This window comes from Lathamus discolor, chromosome 6 (assembly GCF_037157495.1).
Source record: "Lathamus discolor isolate bLatDis1 chromosome 6, bLatDis1.hap1, whole genome shotgun sequence".
Taxonomy (NCBI): Eukaryota; Metazoa; Chordata; class Aves; order Psittaciformes; family Psittacidae; genus Lathamus; species Lathamus discolor.
In genome coordinates this window covers 30,465,277-30,489,608 of record NC_088889.1, presented here as the reverse complement: position 1 = coordinate 30,489,608, position 24,332 = coordinate 30,465,277, and the positions used below count along the sequence as shown (strand labels likewise).

Below are 24,332 nucleotides of genomic sequence, written 5' to 3'. Positions count from 1 at the left end.
ATTTTTCTCCTTCTTACGAGCTAGTACAGTGCTGTGTTTTGATCTTTTGGCCTTGGAACAGTGCTGATAACGCCAATGTTTTCAGTTGCTGCTCAAATGTTTGGTCTGGCCAAGGACTTTCTGAGCCTCCTGCTCTGCCAGGGAGGAGTGGAGGCCGGGAGGAAGCAGAGACAGGACACCTGACCCAAGCTAGCCAAAGAGGTATTCCATACCACAGCACGTCATGCCCAGGATGTAACTTGGAGTGACCCGGAAGGGTTGGGATTGCAGGGTTGGAGGAGGTATCGGTCGGTGCTCTGGTGGGGGGAGTGGGGCGAGTTATTGGTCAACTGGTGTTGAGGTGTTGTATTCTTTCCTCTTGTTATTTCCTTTAGCACTATTATTATTGGTGGTAGCAGTAGTGATTTGTGTTATACCGTAGTTACTAAACTGTTCTTATCTCAACCCGTGGGAGTTGCATTCTTTTTTGATTCTCCTCTCCGTCCCTCCAGGAGCAGGGGGAGGGCAAGAAGGGGGGGAGTGAGTGGACGAGGTTTGTGGTTGGGTTTAAACGACGACAAAACAGTGTCATCACCAAGCCATCACACAAATACCCAGCTGCCATTGCACTGGATTCTCTTATCAAAGCCCTTCTACAAACTGTGAGGACACCTTTCAGTAAAAAGTACTCTAAAGGGTCTGCTGAAGATGATAGAAACAAAAATATCCCCAAGAACACAAACCCTTTAATCAACTGCAAACCCAGCCACAGAAACATAGCTGATCCACAAACCCGATTCCAAGCAGTGGACAATGCTGCAGACATTTCTTCCTGGATGTTCTTGTGTCTCATTAGCACATCTCTGAATGTTTACTCAAACATGGTACATCATTTTGCCTCTCAGTATATGCTTTACTGTGCATGTTTTGTGTAATTTTCAACTTCTCATTTTATTTTCTGTAATTCTCTCTGTATGCTCTGCACTTCAGTCATCTCTTTCTTAGCTATTCGTGTCCTCATAAAAAGTCTTTGATTTCTTTTCTGTTACATTCTATTTTTCCTTTAAAACATTTTACTTCCATAGCAATTTCTTTATCGGTAATCTTCTGATCCTGTGTAGAGTAGTCTGTGATGTCTTTTTGGTTTATAACATTAGCTGTTGTGCTTAGTTGTTTTATTATGTACATACCTTACACAAATAGTCTATGTGTCTCCTTTGAGAACACACGCAGAACTAGTCTCGAGGAGAAAAGACAACGTAGAAAGAATTGTGCCCCACCTATACCACCCAAGGAGACCTTTCACTGTGCTTTTTGCAACCAGATTTGCCTATCCCACATTGGCCTCTTCAGTCATCAGTGCGCTTGTAGTAAGCTTGGGTAAAGCCCTTCCCAAATCTCCATTTGCGAAGTCAAGCCATGATGATGACCTTACACAAATAGTCTATGTGTAATAATGAACTTTAAGAATGCTGTGAAGATAACCTACTACTTCAGCTTCTCCTAGCAGGGAGAACATGCTGTAATGACGACTTCTGTGTGAACTGATTTGCAGTTCTGTTTCAATGCATTTGATTTGTAGGAAATTGCTTGCAAAATTAGGCTATTACTTTGATTCTTTGTAACATATAAAGAGACCTGTGGTCTCGCTTTCATGTCTCTAGGATGTCAGTATTGTAGCATTTAACGACTTAGTAATACAGCTGACATTTAAGTCAAATGCATGTAAACTGGCTTTGTGGAATTTACTCCAAATGTTTCATTCCTGCAGTCTGTATCCCTTAATCCAGAGCTTTGCCTGGTGGTGGGAGGCGGGGCGGTTTTTAGGGGTTTTGGGGGGTCACTTTGTTTCGGTGGTTCGGTTTTTTTTTTAATGAAATGTTTGATTGCATATCAAATGTGTGGCGAAATGTGGCTTTGTAAAGTCTGGTATGGGTTGTTTGGTTTTTTTTCTGTAGGCATTAATATTGTTTTATATCCTGTATCTAGTTTTCCTACAATGCTTTTGCAGTCACTACTTTTAGAGGTGCTTTATTCACTGAATTTTAGTCAGCATTCTGATGCCTTTCTGTGGCTGCACAGAAAAGATTCAGCTCATCTTGTGATTGTTCATGACAGTTATTCATGGGTACACTCTTTAAATTTTTATTTTGGATAATAGCCACCCCTCCTCAGCTTCTTCCTGCTGCACTGATACCTCCGCAGCCTGCTGGCAGAGCTGAACCATCCTCTTCTCAGAAGCTGTGCCTGCTTTTGGTTTTCAAACAAATTTCTTCCGAATTGATGTGGTGGCAGTGGAACCCTGTGGACAGTACCTCATCAATCCTTCTTGGCTGTGGCCTTCTCTGTCATTGCTATATATTGCTGGTATTTCTTAAGATCTAGAGTTATTAATATATATGTCAGAAACTGTCATTTAGTTATATTTTCACATTCACAGCCCATTTTAAGTATGGTGTGCTTCATCTGAAAACCAGGGCAGGCCTTTTCCAGTGTGAAACACCATTTGTAGCTCTGATCTCCTGTGTTCCAAATATTTCCACAAATGAGTTTGTTTCAGGCTGGCAGTCACATTCCTGCCACAGCATCCCTTGAGTAAAAGTGGTAAAGCTCAGCTTGTGACATTATCAGTGTATGTTACCTTATATGGATGGAATTCTCTAATATTCTATTGGACCTTATCCTTGTTTCTTAAAGGGGTTTATATTTTGATTGCTTTCTACAGGGAATTTCTCTGAAGTGTGGCAGCTCTTTTGGTATCACATTTTAAGAGTGCCTAAGTAATTCAGATCATGTCTATCTAGGGCTACCACTGGTTTATCATGCAGTTAGTGGAGCATAGCGCCCACAATGCTTAAATTACAATCCGGGATAAGGAGCCCAGTCTGACATAGGTGTGTCAGTACTTTTCCCACCTGTTGTGTAGAAAGCAGTACCTGGTGGTTCCAAATATTTAGCAGAACCTGTGTACTAAGTTAGCCTTATTTTGTCTGTGCTGTTTTTTTAGTAGCTGCGTGAACTGGGCTTCTGTTAACCTTACTTGTGTGAATCCATTAGAAGAGGGTATCAGTGCCATTTATTATAAGTAATGGCTAAAATATCAACATATGTTTCTCAACATGTAGCATTTTGTTTTGCCTACTAGTGATAATTCTTTATAATATTCCTCAGTATAAGTAGTACTGTAGTCTAGTAGAATGTATCTTTGCTGTTTAGTTATAGCTTTCTTCAGTGTAATAAACTGCAAAGGCAAATATGTCTTTTCACAGTTACCTCTTTTTATATAAGATCATCACAGGAGCTTTATCAGAGTACTTAAATAGATGCCTGACTCAAAACCCAAGAACTTTAATTGAAATGGAATCGGTATTAATAGTGACTTATGTTACTGGTGGGCTGGATCTGTGCTTACGTGACAGTGCAGGGACTCAGCACTCATAGCCCACTATGGAATCTAGGTCCTTGATTTGTGCCTTGTAGTTGTTAGAAAAAGCCACAAAAACTTTGTTTCTGTCCTTATTGAAAAGGACCATCTGCACGTTTTTTCTGCTTCAGCATTCTTTTGTCTAGTTCTAAACTCATACTTGAGAACAACATCGTGCACTTAAGGCATTTGCACTGTTTATGACACTGAACCTTTCTAATTAAAGAAAAAAATGTGGACTGGAATCTCAAGCTGATGTACATCAGCAAAACTCCATTAACTTTGGTAGAGCTATGCTGCTTAATTTTAATATTAGCCTTTCAGCAGAAATATGGTTAAGAAATGAGAGTTAAAAAGAACAGAAATTGAACTGGAATGAGTTTTACTCGAATCTGTTATGTCTGCCAAGTGCAAATATGTTAAAATCCCCATGCTGACAAAAAATAGAAATCCATACAATTATTTTGCTCACTGAACCATTTAAGCTGTTGATTCATCTGCAGGCACATTTCAAAATCTCTGAACTGTTAAATTTAGGAAAAAAAAAAAACCAACAAAACAACAAACTGACACAGAACTAAAAAAATCCAAGCTGTGTCTTGGTCAACTGCCTAGTCTTGTATTAAACCACAATATATCCTTTCACAATAAGAATTGGAAGAGGTTTGTTTAGTGGATGTAACAGCTGCTGGAAACCAAACTGGTATGCATCATTCCCAATGGTGGCATTAAGTACACCATGCAGTTGAGAAAATCATGTTTTCTCATTCAGCTTGTGTCTTCACTGCAAAATTAACTTGAATGATTTATCTCAGATTAGTTTAGCACGGATGAGAGCAACTGCACTGGAAAATAACTCAAGAGCTTTACGCAATGATTGAACAACTGCAGAATGATTGTGTTAGTGTCTGATGATGGGATGTGCTAATGTAAGCTGTAACTAGTGCTTTCTAATGGGCTAGCCAACTTAAATCGAAGCACTGCCATGCTCAAGGTTTTTAAAAGGTGTAATCCATTATTAAGAAAGATTTACCAGACCTTACAGTTGCACAAACCAGGTGCAACATTATATGCCCAGTATTTGATGGTGGCTACATAACAGAAGAGGCATTTTCACACAACTAAAGGCTAGAAAAATGGTGCTCATCTGGTAATGTCCTTGGTGTTTGTAACTGATTTGCAAATTTTTAAATCCAGGTAAATTGAAATACACAGACAGATCAGTCAGCTTGCTGCATTCATCAACTACACTCAGACAGGCTTTTGAAGTACAGAGATTATGAGGCACTTTCATACATTTAGTCTTCCCTTTGTGAAAGAGATTTATATTACATGGTAGAGTGACACTGTAAGTTACACTAGTAGATTCAGTAATCCAAAATGGGCATACAAGTAACATTTGAAATGTTAGGTTGGTTAGGTGTGGCTCTCTAGGCAGGTGAGATATGATTGATCAGATCAACATTTTAAAGCCACTAATCCTGTTCTGTTCTCCTTACATCAGCTGAAAGCAGATGAAGTTTGTGGTGAGGTTCTGCAGTCCGTGAGTATTTGCTGTCCTAGTTGTCCTGGGTTCAGCAGTAGCAGTTATTTTTCTCCTTCTTGGTAGCTAGTGCAGTGCTGTGTTTTGATTTTTTGGCCTGGGAACAGGGCTGATAATGCCGATGTTTTTAGTTGCTGCTCAAATGTTTGGTCTGGCCAAGGATTTTGTGAGTCTCATGCTCTGCCGGGGATGAGGGGAGGCCGGGAGGAAGCAGAGATAGGACACCTGACCCAAGCTAGCCAAAGAGGTATTCCATACCACAGCACATCATGCCCAGGATGTAAGGGAGAGTTTCCCGGAAGGGCTGGGACTGCAGGGTTGGAGGAGGTATCGGTTGGTGCTTGGCTGGGGGGAGTGGGGCGAGTTATTGGTTGGCTGGTGTTGAGGTGTTGTATTCTTTCCTCTTGTTATTTCCTTTATCATTATTATTATTGGTGGTAGCAGTAGTGATTTGTGTTATACCTTAGTTACTAAACTGTTCTTATCTCAACCCGTGGGAGTTGCATTCTTTTTGATTCTCCTCTCTGTCCCTCCAGGAGCAGGGGGAGGGCAAGAAGGGAGGGGGAGTGAGTGAATGAGTTTTGTGGTTGGGTTTAAACCACGACACTAGTCCACATTTACTCTTTGTGTGACCATGCTGGTCTTTCAGCACCCTTCTGTTCCTGCAGCCATATTCCGTCAGATTTCTTCCTATGATCTGCCTCTGTTTTCTGGCACAGAGCAGTAATACAAGCAACCACCTTAATTCTGCATGGCAGGGTTTTTTGGCTAACATTTTGAGGCAAACCTAAATAGATCCGTTGAATCAGCTGTTTCTAACTACGTGTGTTTTGCTGGCGTTGTCTGGGTGTGATGCTTCTTGAGCATATTTTAGATGTTGCTGTATATGATCTCAAAGTGCTTTATAATGTATCTCTCTTAAATACCTGCTATTATTTGGTAGGCTTATATGAGTATGTCAGTTGCCTGTTTCTCCTCTTGTTAAGAATTTAATGCATGTGTTTTAACTTTTTTTCTTTCTTAGCTTTCAGAAATTGATTCTTTTCCTACCATGTGCTGAGAACTCTGTCTTACTCCCTGTGTTCATTTATATAGTTACCACAGTGATATTTATAGAAAGTAATTGTTTCCGATGTGTGTCTTTCGGAGACTCCAGATAAACATACCTTTCGTGCCTCTCAAGGTCAGACAATATAGTTTGGTGCCTGTTAGAGTCATAGAATAGTTAGGGTTGGAAAGGACCTTAAAATCATTTAGTTCCAACCTCCCTGCCATGGGCAGGGGCACCTCACACTAAACCATCCCACAGAAGACTCCATCCAACCTGGCTTTGAACACCACCAGGGATGGAGCATTAACCACTTTTTTGGGCAGCCCATTCCAGTGCTCACCACTCTCACAGTAAAGAACTTCTCCTTTTATCTAATCTAAACTTCCTCTGTTTAAGTTTGAACCCATTACCTCTTGTCCTATCACTACAGTCCCTGATGAAGAGTCCCTCTCCAGCACCCTTGTATCCCCCCTTCAGATACTGGAAGGCTGTTATGAGGTCTCCACGCAGCCTTCTCTTCTCCAGGCTGAACAGCCCCAACTTTCTCAGTCTGTCTTCATGCAGGAGGTGCTCCAGCCCCATGGTCATCCTCATGGCTCTCCTCTGAACTTGTTCCAGCAGTTCCATGTCCTTTTTATGTTGAGGACGCCAGAACTGCACACAATACTCGAGGTGAGGTCTCACAAGAGCAGAGTAGAGGGGCAGGATCACCTCCTTCGACCTGCTGGTCACGCTCCTTTTGATGCAGCCCAGGATGCAACAATTCTGAATCTCTGTTTAGTTTATTTTCTGTATTCTGTGAGTATTTCAGATTCTTGGGCTTGGGCCCGCTTCCACAAGTACAAAGGCTAGATTAACATTTTCTGTTTTAAGTGAAAGCTAATGTTCTTACATAATTGCAGGATTCCAGAACCATGGCTTCAGGAAAAGTAAAAAAAATATATATCACATGGTTTTCAACAGAAGAATGAGAGCTGGCTGCACCACATGAGCATGGCTCACAGGGAGAAACTGTTGTGCTTCTATTTGTCCCCATGAAAATGAGATTTTCAAAGCACCGGGGGGTACATGGAACAAAAAATTACCCTAAATACTTGACTCCAAAACCTGACTTCATTATAGAGCCAGCATTTCTTAACACTAGGTGTTTTTCTTTTCTTTTGAGAGCTCAATATGCGCAACTTCAAACAATTTTTCAAAATTCATTTTCCATCTGAAATGAAAGAAATTCAGAGAATTAGTGAGCAGATCTTGGCTTGTGGCATCAACAGCCTGTTTTTTGTAAGGGCTGAGCATAGTGTCAGTGCTGAGCTGAGTTCTGTGAAAATCTTGGCTTGCCTGTGCTGAATTCTCTTGGGAATCAGGGTCATCTAATGAACAGCCTTGAGGGGCTTCCTCTGCTTCATTACTGTGTCTTTGTATGTCACCTGTTCCCTCTCGATTGATGGAGCTTTTTGGACAAAGTGCAAGAGAACTCACTGTTGAAAACAATTCTGAATGGCAGGGGTGGAATAAATGTTTGAGTAGGTCTTTTTACTGCTGCCTTCATCATTTTCCTTCTATATTTGGAAAGAAAAACTTCAAAGTGAAGGAAATTCAAACGACATCCGTGCCTGACTTTATTTTATGCCTTTCTCTGGTTCCTGTAGGCCTCAGCTAGTCTACTGTTGCTCTGCTACCTTGTGCCTATTTGTTTCTAGAAAACTAGTTTATTTAACTTAGTCTGGTAGAAGATTAATCTGTAGTTCTTGTGCTGTTTCAACTTGGAGAATAACACAATTTTCCTGGATGTTTAAAATTCCTACTTTGAATTGAGTATTAGAAAAATAGTTAAAATATGTATATTTTAAATATTTGATTTCCTTTCCCATGCATTTGGGGAAAAAAGAATGTGCCAATACAGCTGTTTTTAAATGAGCCATACTGTAGCTATTGCTGAAATAGAAGGTAGAAGCCTATTATTTTGAATTAACTCTTTTGAAGGCACAATAGCAGTTTCATTTAAAGTGCACTGGAAGATAGCTGCTCTGGCAGCCCTTGTGGTTCCTTGTTTTTAATCTGTTTTCAAGTAATCTGGTAGCTTTTCTGGCTACCAGCAGTTCAGACTTAGTATGTGGTCTGATTTTGATCAGGTAAAAATTTGCCAGTTATTTTGCAGTTTGAGTGTGTTTGTCTGTTCTACTGACAATAAACCCCCCCAAACAAGACTTCATTGAGCTTGAGATGATAATGCCAAAATCTCATAGTGTTTGATTCTCCAGCCTGTTTTGCAGTTGGAAGGCTTTCCTGTGGAAAAAAAAAATGTAAGGAATGATTCTTTTTCTCTTGGGGTGAAAAATTGCCCGAGCTTTAGATAACTGCTTTCTTATGAGTCACAGTGTTGATAGTTAATCCAGTCATTACCCCTTTTCCTGTCAAGTGGTGATCATCGCTTTCTGCCTGTATTTAAGAAGAGGACAGCTGAGTCCAAAACCCTGCATAGCCAGAGAACTCCCTCCCTCAAGAGGAACAAGAGTCTGTTGACCATAGAAACCACCAACTTTCAGGAACCAAAATATGAGGAAGGATGAAGGGGAGAGGGGAAGCTGAATGTATGAAGCTCAGAGTGAAAAAAAACAGAGGGAAATTCCATGTAAAAGACACAAGTAGTTAATTCCCATAAAAATCTTAAGGTACTGCTTTGGTGACCTTGACTCAGAGTAGTGTAAACAAGTATGAGACAGTAAGTTGAAAAGGGAAGAAGGTGAAAAAGGTTTTAGTAACCTGGTTTAGGAATCTGAGGTGTAAAATAAAAGGGCTGGTGTCCTTAGGTGGGGTTTTGAAGAATACATGTGTGCTTTGTGGAAAACCAGTACCATAATCATGGAAGATGTTAACAGAATTCAGAGCACTGCTCTACCCTGAATTAAGATCTTCTAAGGTAAGCAGTTCTTAGACTGTAATAAAAATAGGTGTTGGTAATTTCATCTCTGTTCAGCATTGATTTAGAAATGTTAGTGTCCTCATTCTTAGTTAACTTGAACGGACTTCACAATTTGATAGTTGTACTGAAATCTTGGGTTGTGGTAGAGGTATTCCAGGCAGGTTCCAGCAGTTTTCTATCGTTAATAAGGTTGAGATGCAGCTGTGTATCAGCATTAAACATATGAGAAAACAATGTGAAATACCTAACTTCTGTGAGAATGAAAACTCATCATGAGGTTCTTGATCTCTAGCTCTTTAAAGGAAGTTTCTAGAGGCTCCCAGAGAAGAAAAAAATCCATGATCCCAAACCTTGGGGTCCTTTTAGACTTATCTTGAGGACATTTAAACCACTAATATAAAGCTCAGTACACATGAAATGCTGTGCTCTGATACGCTGATGCATCCCCGTGTTGCAGTACTTGTGCATGCATATGTCATCACTGACTCCCTAGATAGGAAGATGGGATTTCCTCATGCCTTTCAATTTTCTTTCTGTTGGCAGATAATTCTTAATGTGTGTTTATTTGATTGTTTGACATTTACCCTAATGAGTGCAAATACTTTTGTTCTTTATAAAAGAGAAAAGAAACTAAATGTAAGTCCAGAGTTTGATAAGGTGTTAATGTTACTTTCTCTTGTAGCAAATCCAATCTTGTATAGATATTTTCATGATTTCACACTGATAGGAGAGTTTTAAAGGCTATTTCATTAATATGTCATCCTTTACAGGTATTAAATGGATTTAATAGTTTAGAGTTGAGTCAGTTATTTTCTTTCTAAGCTGCCACTTACCATTTCACAGATAATCGCATTTGGCAGTCCTCTTTTGGTTGAGCAATGAAAATTGAATTAATGTATCACAGAGATAAAATTTGCTCATAATTCTGCTGTTTGTGAAGTAAGGGCTATGGAGGAGGATGCTCATTGTGCCGTATGGTACTTTGCCTACAAATATAAGGCTTGATCTGTGCTTGCACTGATGCACAAATGTCTCTTGAAGTTGGATGGTATTTCCTGTCACTTCTTTGCACTTCATTCATTGCTGTTCAGGTGGTATAATCCATGAAACTAGTTTAGTCAAGAGTTATCTCCAAAAGGATTTCCTTGCAGAATTTTTCAAGTAAAGGTGTGTCTTTCTTTGAATTGCCCATTTGTAATTTGCTGTAACACTGGTGCCTAGATTAGTACCCAGCAGAAGGTGAACTGAGTATTTGAGGGAAAATCCACATGTCATCCTGCTCCGAGAACTGGAAACAGCTGTCAAATAGGAATGGGAGCTTAAAGCTTGATAATTCTTAATTTTTCCTGATGGTATCTGGAATTGGGTTTGTTTGTTTGTTTTGGGTTTGGTTTTTTTCCCCTTCTTTGGTCCTTCTAAGGTTTTTGAGTTACCAGTTATACTTTCATGTATAAAGGCACTTGCTGAGTATACAGTTTTTTTCAAGTGACAATTAAGATTTAAGTGCATGTTAGCTTGTGGTGTTAGAAAGGATTCTTCAAAAATGAGATTTCTGTGATTTTTTTTTTTTTTTAATTAATTTAGGCTTTGTGTGATTGCGTAAAAATTTGCGTAAAAATTTGCGTTTAATTTACTGTGACACATTTATGATTTTCTAATGACTGTTAAAATTTATTATAACTAATTTGAGAAGTATTAAAAAGGAGGACTTTCGTATGGCAGACCTTATGTATCAGTAAGCTAATTTTGTTGTGATAATATGATCTTTGGATTGACTTTGTTTCCATTGTTAACACTGGAATACGTAATTAAAACAAGTCAAAACTTCTTTATGAGTAAAAGCAACCCAACTCTTTCATAAAGTACACAATTACTGTCACAATACTGGTAGTGCACAGGTTATGTAAGAGGATCAGATCAGTGTATTATGCTGTTCCCTGAAACTACCTACATGTCTGTTTTGGCTGTACTGAGCTCATCTCACCATCAATTGTGAGATTGTTAGCACTTCTGTACTGAAGCTAATATGTGAAACATGACAGGGGACTAGCTGTCTTGATACTGGCAGTAAAGAGATATGGGAGGAATTTCTCCTGTCGATGTCAGGATTCTGCTTTCTGTAAAAGTCTTCCCAGTGCACTGATTTTTGAGTAACAGTGTGGGTCAAAGCCACAAATGTTTTGAAAGCAAGGGTGATTCTAGGACATGCTCACAGATTGATTGCAACTGAGCTCACATGGGACCCCTGCATTCAGGGAGGCGTGATTAGAAGAAGTGATGCTTTTTTGGCATTCACTCAAATCTTTGAACAGATTATATTAATACAGAATTATAATTTAGTGCAAGTTGCAGTATCATGAAGGCTGTTGAATGTTCAAGTCTTGGTGCACAAGCTGTTGACATTGCTGCTGGCACTAGGTAACGATGCATGTATTTGCTTGACAGGTATAAAGAAGCTCATTTCTGCACAGAGGGAAGAGCTTCTTTGCTATCACTAAGGCACAAAATGGATGTGCATGAATACCAGGCCTTGGGAAGATGAGGCCCTGCAATGTGGAAAGGGAATTGCACATAAGGAGAAACACACTTAAGTGTAAAGGTTATGAAAGTTGCTTGCAGTATTTAAACAAAGATACAAATTTAAAATATTCAAGCTGGCATGTAAATATGATTATAGAAGAGGTAAAAGTGGAAATATATAATTGTCTTTTGTCTGCTTTTCATCACCTTATACCTCTGCCCTCAGTGAGTCTGATATCAACAACCACTGAATGTCAGGGGAAAGGGAGTAGGTATTGCAATCTGTAGACATAACATGTCCTGAACAGACAGAGGAGCATGGGCAGAGGAAGAAGATGCAGACATTAAAAAAAGTGGGTTTCTGAGCATGTTGTTTGCCTAACCTCCTTCTTGCAATGGCAGAGTGGAACCAATTGCATGTGGCCTTTCAAACAGCTAGAGCTCCCTTCTCCCTATGAGAAAAAATTCAAGAGTTGTAACAGGCTTGAACCCTTAGCACGTATTAAGAGTTGTTGCCTCTATGTGTAAATCATCTGCTGATAAGGTGAAGAAATCACATGTTGAGGCAGGTTATAAAACCACAGATCCACGTGGTTGTTGAGATGGTCTGTCAGGCTTAGGAGATTTTTGAACCTTAAGTTCATTGGCAGACTGCCTGTCACAGTATTGATAGGGCATATGGGAACAATGCTCTAATGGTACCCTGAATTAATCCGGCAACAGCCTAAGTCTGGGCAGGTGTCACTGGCATGCCTGGGTTACCCTGGCTGCTGCACACCGGATCTTCCTTCCAGAGCCATGCAGACAGCTTAAGCTGTGCAGCTGCCATTATATTCTGTTCTGAGGCATGCTATTTACATGCCTTGTAGCTCTTTTGCCACAGACAGCTCAGCCTCAGAGCTTTTTACCAAAGGTGAATCATCCTTTCTGTCATGCCATAATGAAGGATTTTGTGTTTCCATGACTCAGAGAAAAAGGTGGTGCTGTCCCCTTCAAGTCTTGGCTGGGATAAGCTACTTTTGTTTCTCCACTCCTTTCATGATTGGAGAAAGGGAATGAGCTGCAGAATGATCCAGGTCCAATATAGACTTGACTTTCTCGGTGCCCTCCTTTCCCCCTCAGTAAATCTGTGCTCGATAAGATAAGCTGCAGGAGCATTTGCAACAGTGCCAGCAGGATAAATATTTCTGTATTTCTAGCTGATTTTAAGATGATTGGTGTGTGTTCCCCTCCCTTTTTTGGCAAAGGTTAGCCCCCTTAGATGTACTGCTCCTCATTTCATCTTCTTCTCCCATCTGTTCTGTCTCTCTTCAGTAGAAACGGAGCAGATGTAGCTCCCACACGGACTGCTGGATAGCTTTGTTTCCCGTACAGGAGAAAATATCTATGTGTGAAGTAGAGTGGTGCCCTGCTGCTCTCCCACATCAGATGGTAACATGAGGGCAGACCAGAGGCTCTCTGAAACTCTGATAATGTCATTTCCCCTCTGTCAGCTCATACAGATGAGGGAATACCACTCCCCCCCTCAGTTCAGTGATGTTGATTCCCAAGCTGAAGCTAGGAGCCAAGATAATCCAGACAACCTTTTCCTGAGCAACCAGGTTATCATAACAGTAGGTAAGAAAAACAAATCTTTAAAATATTTAAACCATGATACAGCAAGTAAATAAAGAACAGTGCATGTACATAAGGTATACAGAATTTATAGATAAGTTACACAAAACCTGTGATTATCTAGATAATAAATCCGTAAAGGCAGCAAATGTTTGCACTGAAAACCTCCAAACTTTACGTTAGAACTCACTGGCAGGTGGCCATTTCATTAAGGAAGAAATTTTGCTTGCCAGCTCCAGACCCCTGCTTCATTTCACTGAGTTTCAAAGAAGATTTTGTAGTGTCTCTTTGTGAGAACAGTTGTATACCGTGAGTTCTGTGTAAAGAGGAACATTATCTCTGAGTAAAGTTGTCTTCCTGTTAATTTAAAATTACCTCTGTGAGGCAAGCAGGTATTTATTACAAGTAGTTATTTATTATAAATACTACATCACCAGACTACATATGAAGCAAGATGGTTTGTGATGAAGCTGGTTTGTGTTTGGTTGGTGATCACATGCCTGGGCTCATTTTATCTTCTGGCTCTTACCTCTGACATCTTTTGATTTCCTAGTTGATATTAACATCAAGCAAGTGAAGTCCCATTAGAAAGATAGTGATTTTTATTCATGCTTCTTGAAATCTCAGTTTATACTGACTTAACCATTTTTAATATTATACTTTGAAATATTTTACAGTCAACTGAATGAGATTACTGGATAGGTAATAGCATGCCAGATGACACCTGTTTTGCCAAGTTATGGGACAGGGACACATTCCCTCTGCTGTGTGGTGGCAGTAAGGGGGATGCTGCTCCTGGCACAAGCACCTGTAATCAGAGCTGCAAACCCTTGCATCAGGCTATGTGAAAGGATGTGTGCCCCATGTGCAGGGTCACGTTATCATTGGTAGACTCAGGTCAGGCTCTAGTCTCTGCTTTCCTAGTGCATTGTTGGAATTCTCTCAGCCATGGCTTGAATGGAGGAGACAGAGGGCAAATGAGGAGTATGATAAGAAAAATAGTATGCATGTCCTGAACACATCCATGTGAGCATGGTATTTTAGCCAGTGATGCAAGAATGCCCATATTGTGTAAGATGCCAGCAGCTGTAGCTCTGGGTATTTTCTCCCAAAGGAGAAGTCTCCTTAATGCTTTTTTAGTTATTAATAGTTTTAGTTAATTGTTAATGGAAAGAATAGTTACTTTGGCTTTTGGAAAGAAGGTGTGATTTATGTAGTATGAGGTTTTAAACACTGTGTGCTGCTGGCTTAGTAATTCATATCATAAATATCATAAAACCTTTATGGTACTGGGCAATAAGGAAAAAAACAGCTATGGGATCTTCAGCTTTGCATGGAGACACTGTTTAAGTCTTTATCAGGCTAGACATATGCAACATATGTAGGTGTGTGTAGTAGAGATGAGAAGGGGCGGTTTTGTACTTATATAAAACTCAAAGATTGAGGAGATGCTAAGTCTTTCACATCTTTGAAGCTAGATGGTCCTCTCATCGCAGCTAAGATTTTCAAGAGTATTTGGTCATTACAGGTAACTCAAATTTAAGATACTGCAAAAAGTGTTATCTTCAAAGAGTTACAGTGCAACATTTCCTAAAAATAAGGCTGGTTTAGGGTGTTTGAAGTCTAGTCTGTAAAAACCATCAACAGTATCTCAAATTATTGGTTTCTGTGTTCATAGTTATTTTTTGCAAAATTATATTGAGAAATTGAGGAAATATGCCATTGAAATTGGAGCAGCATAGTTATCGTATGTTGTGCTCTTAAGCATTTCTTTAAGCTGGCAGATTTTAATATGGGAAAGATGATCATATATTTCCTCTGTTTCCTTCCCCAAGTTTCAGTGTATTATGGTAAATTCACAAGAACCTTGTGGAGCTTCTTATGTTGTCAACTTGCATCTACAAGTCCTTGCAGACAGGAACATCCCTTTCTGAATAATAATTTAATGACTTGAGTGCATTTGGATTCCAGTGGCTGAAATAATTTTCACCCTTAAACTTCCCAGACATCTGTCTGAGGCACTGTAGATCTCTATCCCTGCCTGTTTTCCCAGTCCAGATGTTTTTTATCTCATATATGTCTTCAGGCCTTTGTTTTAGTAGCTGTCTTTGTCTCTGCCATCTGGAATCCTCTTTTTCACTCTGTTGCCTTTGTGTGGAACACAGATCCTCTAACTGAGGTCCACACGACTTCAGAGTCAAAACTCATGTCTTTGCGCATCCATATCATACACCTACAATTTCTGTTACATTCCTCTTTCACCAGAGTTAGTAGACTTTTTGGAGGAAGTACTTGGACTCTAATTTGCAAGACTGTGGAGCCCTAGGAAAGTTTGTAGTGAAGAACCTGCTGGAAGATTACAACTGTTGCGTAATTTTTCAGTCAAGGCACACTTAAAGCCAGGAATATTATTTCAGGATGAATTTTTGTGTCTATGCCTATTACTTTGAAAGTGTATTTAGAGGAGACATAGAGGAGATTACAGTAAAAACAAGTTGTTAAGAATATGAAATGCAGTATAGTAGAGGTGGGTTTAAGTCACTGCATAACCAGCAGGTTGAGAGAGGTTATCCTGCCTGTCTGTTCTGCGCTGGTGAGACCTCACCTGCAGTGCTGCGTTCAGCTCTGGGGCTCCCAACATAAGAAGGACACAGGCCTGTTGGAGTGGGTTGAGAGGAGAGACAGGAAGATGATCAGAGGGCTGGAGCACCTCTGCTACAAAAACAGGCTGAGAGAGTTAGAGTGGTTCAGCCTGGAGAAGAGAAGGCTCTGGCAAGACCTTCTTGTCGCCTTTCAGTATTTCAAAGGGGCCTGTAAGAAAGATGGGGACAGACATTTTTGACATGGAAAAGATAAGGGGCGATAGGCACAAGTTCCTGCTGGGGAGATACTTACTGGGCACAAGAAGAAAGTATTTTCACAGTGAGAACAATAAGCCATTGGAATAATCTCCCCAGGGAAGTGGTGGATGCCGCAAAGCTGGACACTTTTTATGATTCAGCGGGACAGGGTGCTGGGACATGTAGTCTCCAGGTCATGCTTTACCAAGACAAGTTGGACCAGATAATCGTTGAGGTTCCTTCCAACTTGGTATTCTAATGGGACCTGTAGCCGTATGACAAGAGATGGTTTTAAACTAAAAGAAGGTAGATTTAGAGCTGATATAAGGAAGACATTTTTTATGATGAGGGTGGTGAAATAATGGAACAGGCTGCCAAGAGAGGCTGTAGGTGCACCATCCCTGGAAACATTGGACAGGGCTCTGAGCAACCTGATCTAGTTGAAGATGACCCTGCTCATTGTGTGAAGGGGTGTGGAGTAGGTAACCTTTAAAGGTCCCTTCCAAACCAAACCATTTTATGATTCTGTGAATGATGTCATTAATAACACTGAAGTATCAGTTCTCTGTTTTTTTGACAGAGCAGAAAAAAGATTCTGAGGTGGCAAGCTATAATGTAAAAAATTGAAAAATGCACTCATGTTTGGTCATATATTTCTACATCCTTATTTTTCAGTTTCTTGTTTATAGATGATGTAACATTAAAAGAAAACATAAGTGTTTATTCCTCTTTCAGCCATTAATGAATTTCCTGAAGATATATTTACAAATAAAGAACGGCAGCAAGGAGGAGTTCTGCTTCATATCATTGCCGTAAGTTTTCCTCTACTGTGCTTAATTTTTGTTTTTGTTTTGTTAATAGGGTGTTAATTATTTTAGTGACCTTACTAAATAGAGCTCTGTATATATCAGCATGTTTCTAATACTTTGATTTAATTATTTCTGATATGTCTGTACATACATTTTGGGGACATGTGGTTTAATGGTGGACTTGTTAGCATTAGGTTAATGGTTTGACTTGATGATATTCGGGGTCTTTTCCAACCTAAATGATTCTGTGATTTATTTAAGAAAATGATGCGGGTCTTTCCTGTTGTGCCTCTGTGCAATTGCAGTTAGAATATAAAACCCCTGAAGAAATACAGAAAATGTTGTGTGTAGTTTTATATTTTACTGTAGAAAAAAACCAAACGACTAAAATAAGGCCTGCAAGCTTAGGTTTTTCATTACCTGCTCAGGGAAAGAAAAGTAAAAAGGAGTTGTCTTTGTTAGACAACAGTAGGATTGAGCCTACTTCTTGAGCACAACACATAAAGACGCAGAAGACAGTGGTCAATCACGTGTGCAGAGAACCAGGATCATTCCTGAGAGGTCTGGTGCAGTGAGCCATGGTCAGGGTCCACTTATTTCCAGGTGTGATTATTTCTTGGGTATTATTAATCAACATGGTGTTACTTTCTATGTAATTACATGGTGTGATAATTCATGGAAAATACAGATGACTATGTAACTTTGTAAGCCTTTGTAAGGGTCTGGCAAACATTCTTGTTCTAAACTTAATCTTACATTCAAGAATATGGTTTTATGGCATAAATTGATCAGCAGAGGGATTTTTATTTGGAATGGAATAAAAAGTGAAGCTATATATTTCTACTAGTGTGAATAAATATAGCATTGCCTTCTTTCCTCTTTTCATGTACAGGAAAAATTTGAAGTATTTCCTGAATTTATTTATTTTTTTTTTACAGGCTCTTTATATGTTTTATGCTTTGGCTATAGTATGTGATGACTTCTTTGTTCCATCTTTAGAGAAAATTTGTGAGGTACGTTAAAGAACTTTATTCATCTTTTGGAAATTCATGTAGACAATATTATAGAATCGAACATTTTGTGCCATTGTTGTTTGGAGTTCATTCCTGTCAACTTTTTGGCCTTGGTACTTTTAAAATTATTTGAGCTTTCCATCAAAAAAATTATCCTTTGGTCTGGGCACACTGGTCCCCCTGGCCGCAGTCAAGGAGAAAAAAATGAAAGATTTAATGAGATCAGATGGCAAAACCCACTATTAAATACCTGAAGCATGTAGCTAGGATGGATATGGCATACAGATGAGTTGGGTTTATTAATGTACTCTTAGTTTTACAAGCCACTTGTGTAAATAAATCATCCATAGACAAATTAATGTGTTGGCTATGCAAATTTTATTGCGCTTTTACCACTGTATCAGCAAGGAGAAAGCAAGCGTATGTGGTCCTAACATAAAGGAGAGAAAAGGGAAAAGGCATGAGAAAAGTATGTACCTTGGTTTGATATGGAATGAGAGTACATATTTTATATGGAAAGAATAGTAAATAAATATAATTCCTTTACATAACTGTTGAGAAGACTTTGCAAAATTACATGTAATATTCTAATTAAGTGAGTTGATTGGGACAGTGTAGAATTTATAGTGGGCCTGTAAATGTTGTGTTAGGTAAGGCTTTGGTGAACTACTGCAAAATGAATACAAAATGCAAAACAGATTTTAATTCCCTTTTGATGGCAAAATAAAAATCTCTCCTCCTTTGAAATGTGTGTGACTATTTTCTGAAAAATCCTGTAGCTAATTAAAAAGCCTATTTTGCTATGGATTTGTGTACTAAATTCCTGTTAGTATTACTCTGAGCTATCTACTTATCAGTAGAACAACAGGTAGAAGAATAAGGGAGACAGCCAGTTATAGTAAAATACTCAAGAGGGATCTTTTCTGTCCTTTTCAGATCTCCTGTCTTCAGCATTCACCTTATACACCGTATTTAAGTTGTACCAGTTGGGTTGTACCAATTAAGTTGTCACTGATCCTTCGTAAAATTGTTGTCTCTAATGTTCTCCTGAACATTAAAACAGCTAAGAAGAATTCAGATAGCACACGTAGGTTTCAGCTCCTGCAACAGTATGACTGGTAGTAGGTCAAATGGTGCAGTAAGGGCTTTTGTTTGTTTTGTCATGTTCTGTAGGGTGCTGTTTTCATCAGCTGAAAATGTTGCATACTGCCTGAAAAACACATGCTATTTCTATCATTCTTTTTGTCACTAATCACTTTTCGATCCTTGGAAGAAAAATGAGATACCAAAGATGAGTCTAGAGGACTATAGGAAAGAAAAAAGCTCCTCCATAACACCTTCTTTATAGTTCAAGGGAAGGTTCTTCAGACGGTATTAAATTATTACAGCCCACTTGTAGAGAGCTACATGGGTTCTGCTGGTCTGAGAGTTCTTATTTCTATCCTATTAGAGCTTAAGAGATGCTGTCATAAAAGTAGATCTATCTGCAGTACACAGTCATCTCTGTGTATGATTATACTAATTTTGTCTGTGTCAGCAGACTCACTTTTGATTAACACAGTTGCAAAGTGAAGCCAGAATCAGGCCTGCTGTTTCAAGATTTATACTCTCAGGTTATATTTTTCTCTTATGGATTTTTATTTGCAAATTTTAGGAGCCCTTAGTTCTTGAATGATTGTATTTAGAGTTCTGAGTGTTAATGAGACCAATTTGATATAATCTTTTTGAATCTGCAGAGATGCTTTTCTCTAAACTACATGTAAGCCACAATTGGCTACTGAGTTATATATAAGTAATGTTGTCTGACACTTCACTGAGTTAGGGTATAAACATTTTATTTGCCAAAAGTGTATTTGCCTTCTCAAAGGCAATGTCTTAATTTGTATCATAGTGACTGTTGATCCTTTAACAGCACTGTGGCCAGAAAATGAAGAGTTTCTATCATTGCAGGTCCAGAACTGTGCAGTAGCAATGCTGAAATTACCAATACTTTTCTTACAGAAACTACATTTGAGTGAAGATGTTGCTGGAGCCACATTCATGGCAGCAGGGAGCTCCACTCCAGAGCTGTTTGCATCTGTTATAGGTATGGAGCCCACACACTAGCTCTTATGAGATCTGCTGTTAAAACAGCAGCAGCAGATCAAGCAGAGGTATCCGAAAGTGCTTTCATTCTGTCAATTTATAATCAGCAATTGCAGCTGTCAACTAGTCTGCAGTTCATGGTACAATTAACTACTCAAAATATCTCATAAAACTCTGAAGCTCTTCTCAAAACACAGTGATAAATAGCTGTTTCTGAACATAGGAAGTAAAAGAAGAGACTTATTGCAGGCCCCTGAGAGAGAAATTGAGATAAATGAGAATGGATTAAGAGCAGCCGTGAAGAGAAAGTTTTGGGGGTGTTAATGAGAAGCTCAGTGTGACCCAGCAGTGAGTTTGCAGCCCAGAAGGCTAAGTGTATTCTGGACTGCATCAAAAGAAGCCTTTCACAACTTACTTAGGCAACCTGTTGCAGTGCCTCACCACTCTTATAGTGAATAATTTCTTCCTTATATCTAACCTAAATCTACACACTGTTAGTTTAAAGCCATTAGCCCTTGTCTTGTCACTACAGACCCTGGTAAAAGTCCCTCTGCAGCTTTCTTGTAGGCTTCCTTTAGGTACTGGAAGCGCTGCTATAAGGTCTCCTGTCTTCTCAAGGCTGAACAACCATAGCTCTCTCAGCTTTTCTTCATAGGAGAGGTATTCTATCCCTCTAATCACTTTTGTGGCCCTTTTCTGGAGCTCAACAGGTCCATGTCTTTCCTGTGCTGAGGACTCCAGAGCTGGTTGCAAGTACTCCAAGTGGAGCCTCACCAGAGCAGAGTACAGGGGCAGAATTATCTCCCTCTAACTACTGGCTGCACTTCTTTAGATGCAGCCCAGGATATAGTTGGACATTATCCAACTTATGTCTAGTTTTTCATCCACCAGTACCCCCAAGTCTCTCTCTGCAGAGCTGCTCTCAATACCTCCATCTCCCAGACTGTACTAATACTGGGGTTTGCCCTGGCCCAGGTGCAGGACCTTGCCCTTGGCCTCATTGAATCTTATGTAATAATGCATGTTTTGCTCCCTCTGCAGGTGTATTTATCACTCATGGAGATGTAGGAGTAGGGACCATTGTTGGTTCAGCAGTTTTCAACATCCTCTGCATTGTTGGTGTCTGTGGAATGTTTGCAGGACAGGTTAGTAAGACACTTCCTTCTATTGACTTCAGTTGCTTACACTTTAGGGGTTTCCATGAGCAAATATTTAAACAAACAAACCAGAACAAACCCCACAAACAAACAAATGAAAACCAACGCCCCCCAAAAATAAGAACAATAACAGTAACCCCCGAACAACAACAACAACAAAACAAAACCAAACAAGAACCAAAACCCACAACCCAACAAACAAACAAGCAGACAAAAAAACAAACAACCAAGAAAAGGAATGCTAGTCAAAGGCAAAAATGAACTGGCGTTGTGAAAACTGTCAGATGTTACAAGTAGCACATGTTTTCAAACAGTTCAGCTGTAGTTTCAGCACTCTGAACACGTAGCACGCATAGGAAACTGGCTCCTCCTTGTACAATACTGTGTTCACACTCAACTGATCAGTGGCATCTCCTGATCCTTCCTGGTACTGATGGGGATCAAAGATTCTAGGACACAAGATTTGCTCCATCTACTCAGTAGGTGGTTAGACTGTGTATCATATTTTTTCAGGAATTAAGTCCGATATATCCACAAATATAATGAAGTGGGAGCCATTGATTTACTTCAGTAAAATGAATTGTATTTTACAATTAAAATTATGACCAATTAAAATATCATTAGTAAGAAATTAATTTCATTAATGGAAGTTTCTCTGTGATTTTTATTACTAGTGATTATTGTAGTCCTGTTGTCTTAACAGACTGATATGTCTTCTGCTAGCATGAAGCTGTGATTGGTTCCAGAATCACTGCTAACAAAAATTCTGCTCACACGTCTAAGTGGTTGCAAGATAGATAGAGGCCTTGGTTTTGTCTTTACAATTGCATGTTTTATTGGTTGAAGTTATGATATAAGGTTGCCCCATCCCTGGCAGTGTTCAGGCCCAGGCTGGATGGGGCTTTAAGGAACCTGGTCTAGTGGAAGGTGTCCCTGCCCATGGCAGGGAGGTTGGAACTAGGTGGTCTTTAAGGTCCCTTCCAATCCAAACCATTCTATAATTTTATGATATTTTTCAGGTGGTTTGTCTTACGCAGTGGGCTGTGTTCCGGGACTCTGTGTACTACACAATATCTGTGATTGTACTTATACTTGTAAGTAGCTGTCTTACCAGTTAATGTGATTCATGGCTTGAAGTTTTGGAGGTCCAGCCAGCTAACCATAGATAAACACTAGTAAACCATGATTTTCCTAGCTAGTTCTAGTGACATCTGGAAGTGATAGCTCAGCTCCACAATATGGTCGAAATATGAATACTTCATACAACCCCACAGAATACATGTCCATCAATGTCCATTCATTTTGTACCTACAATCTGTAAAGTTCTTGCAGGCTAGCAGGGTAGTGTTGCTCACTGCAGTGAACACTCTTTTCTGACCTAGGGGACTTCCTGTTGTGGAGGTGAAAAATTTTGAGCTGTACCTCTGTTTTGAATAGGGAAGGTGGCTGTTTGTTGCTTCTACACAGTAATTTTATTTCTCAGATTCTGGGTAAATTTTTCTAAATGGAGAACAGATGGGATACCACTTTGTTTATGTAGAGCAGTGTAGTAGCTACCAAACACACCTATTTACTGGGTTTGGTGGCAAGAAGGGGAGGAATCCACTTAGTTTGATTTGTAATAAATATGGATCCCTAGCTGTCCATTCAGTTGCAGGAATTATATAGGGAGGAGTAAAATGTGTATAATCACTTGGCCTAAAAGCAGAAGTAAAATGGCTGTCTTTTCTACCGAAACTAGTCTAGCTGTTAAAAGGACTCAGACCTAGGTCTCTTCAGAATATGTGACTTTGCTGTTATTTACACAGGACAGCATTGTGTACATTTGTGCAAATCTGTCTTTTTCACATGCTCACACTCTCTTACTCAGTAGTGTTTATAACAGTCACTGAGGGGGATCCAAGCCTTGGTCACAAGGTTTCTGCTTTATGAGGGGCACAGTCCATACAGTGAAAGTTCTGCTTAGAAAGGGTCAAAACTCAAGCAGCTTCTGGTTAGATATGACTGATATTTATTAAATAAATTTGACTGATTTTCAAGATAGATCAGAGAAGTGGTCAATTTATGTGTTGGTTTGTGTTTTTTTTTCCCCTTCTTCTAGTTCATATATGATGAGAAAATAGAATGGTAAGTTGTGTAAATTATTCCCTACAGTACCATCTCTGCCATGGGACTGATCACGAAATAGAGTGGCAGTGTAATTAGCTATCATTCATATATGCTGGGAATATGAGCTGGATTTGACATCTAGAAAATCATATGTGTTTTCTTTGGTTATATTTTTATGATGATCAGGGAAAACTAAAAGAAAATGTAAAAACCTGGAGACATTAACAAAATAAGTAGGCTATATTTAAGGCCTGAAGATTCACATGTGCAGGGAGGAAAAGTGAAGGTCTGCTGATTCTGGCTGTTAATATTTATGGGGGTGCTAGGTGTCCCAGAGAACAGTCCAACGTGTGATCCTAGTGGAAGAACATAAGCATCTTCTAGAAGAGTCCTCTTGAGTGCCTAGCTTGTGCTTTAGCACTGAAATGACAAAAGGCATTGGCATTATTATCCTCAGAGGGTAGCTGTGGTTTCAGTCTGCATAGCACATTTCTGAAATACATGCGTTACATATTTGCATGCTTATTGGAACTTGAGAGTCTGCTTCCCCCCCGCCCCCATTTTGTTGAGGCACCATCTAATCTTAATGATGTGAATCCTATGTATACAAGTGTGATTTGTACTAGATGTTTGATTCACCCTGCATAAAACTTGAAGAGCATACAGCTGTTTAATGGCCTTATAACACTTTTTTTTTTTTTTTGTCTCTCTGAGGTGGGAAAGCCTTGTACTCATCATTATGTATTCATTCTACATAATTATCATGAAGTAAGTGCTTTTCTCCTGTGTAGGCCCTTTAGGTCTTAATTGACCATCGTTCTTTTTGTGTGGTTCTGTCCTTGGTCTTCCTGCTGAGAATGTGCATCTAGGCTTTACTGCTTTTTTGCATAAGTTGTTCTCAGATGCTTAGAAGTTGGACAAGGATATGCAACAATCCGACTTTTTCAGACCTTTTCATTTGCACTTTCAGATACAATGTGAGGATGCAAAATTTCTTCAGCATTAAAAGCAAGAATGTTGGAAATGGTGACACAGTCAACAATGAGCTCGAAGATGGTAATAAATATTATGCCTCTAGTTGTGATGACCCATCCATTCCATTACTATGGAAAGGTAAGGCTGAGCAGACAGGACTTTGAAAAAGAGTAGTTCACAAGGTACCCTTTTTATTTCTTTAATGTGTATCTAAACAGTGTTACTATTCAGTCAGAAGCAGGAATTTTCATTGGGTTAATTTGATAATTCAGCAGTCAGATTGCCAGATG

At 39.4% G+C, this 24,332-nt stretch overlaps 1 protein-coding gene across 4 annotated transcripts in view; it reads left to right on the top strand.

The window, feature by feature from the left end:
- Window positions 1-24,332, top strand: part of SLC24A4 (solute carrier family 24 member 4) — a 90,680-nt gene that overhangs the window by 37,345 nt on the left and 29,003 nt on the right. For 3 of the 4 annotated variants that reach the window (XM_065685646.1, XM_065685644.1, XM_065685647.1), the window contains exons 3-10: window positions 16,630-16,706; window positions 17,642-17,716; window positions 19,718-19,802; window positions 20,843-20,946; window positions 21,978-22,052; window positions 23,060-23,085; window positions 23,782-23,835; window positions 24,038-24,180. In XM_065685646.1, the coding sequence (XP_065541718.1) occupies window positions 16,630-16,706; window positions 17,642-17,716; window positions 19,718-19,802; window positions 20,843-20,946; window positions 21,978-22,052; window positions 23,060-23,085; window positions 23,782-23,835; window positions 24,038-24,180 (639 nt within the window). The remainder of the gene's footprint in view (window positions 1-16,629; window positions 16,707-17,641; window positions 17,717-19,717; window positions 19,803-20,842; window positions 20,947-21,977; window positions 22,053-23,059; window positions 23,086-23,781; window positions 23,836-24,037; window positions 24,181-24,332) is intronic. The other variant, XM_065685645.1, reaches the window with a different exon arrangement.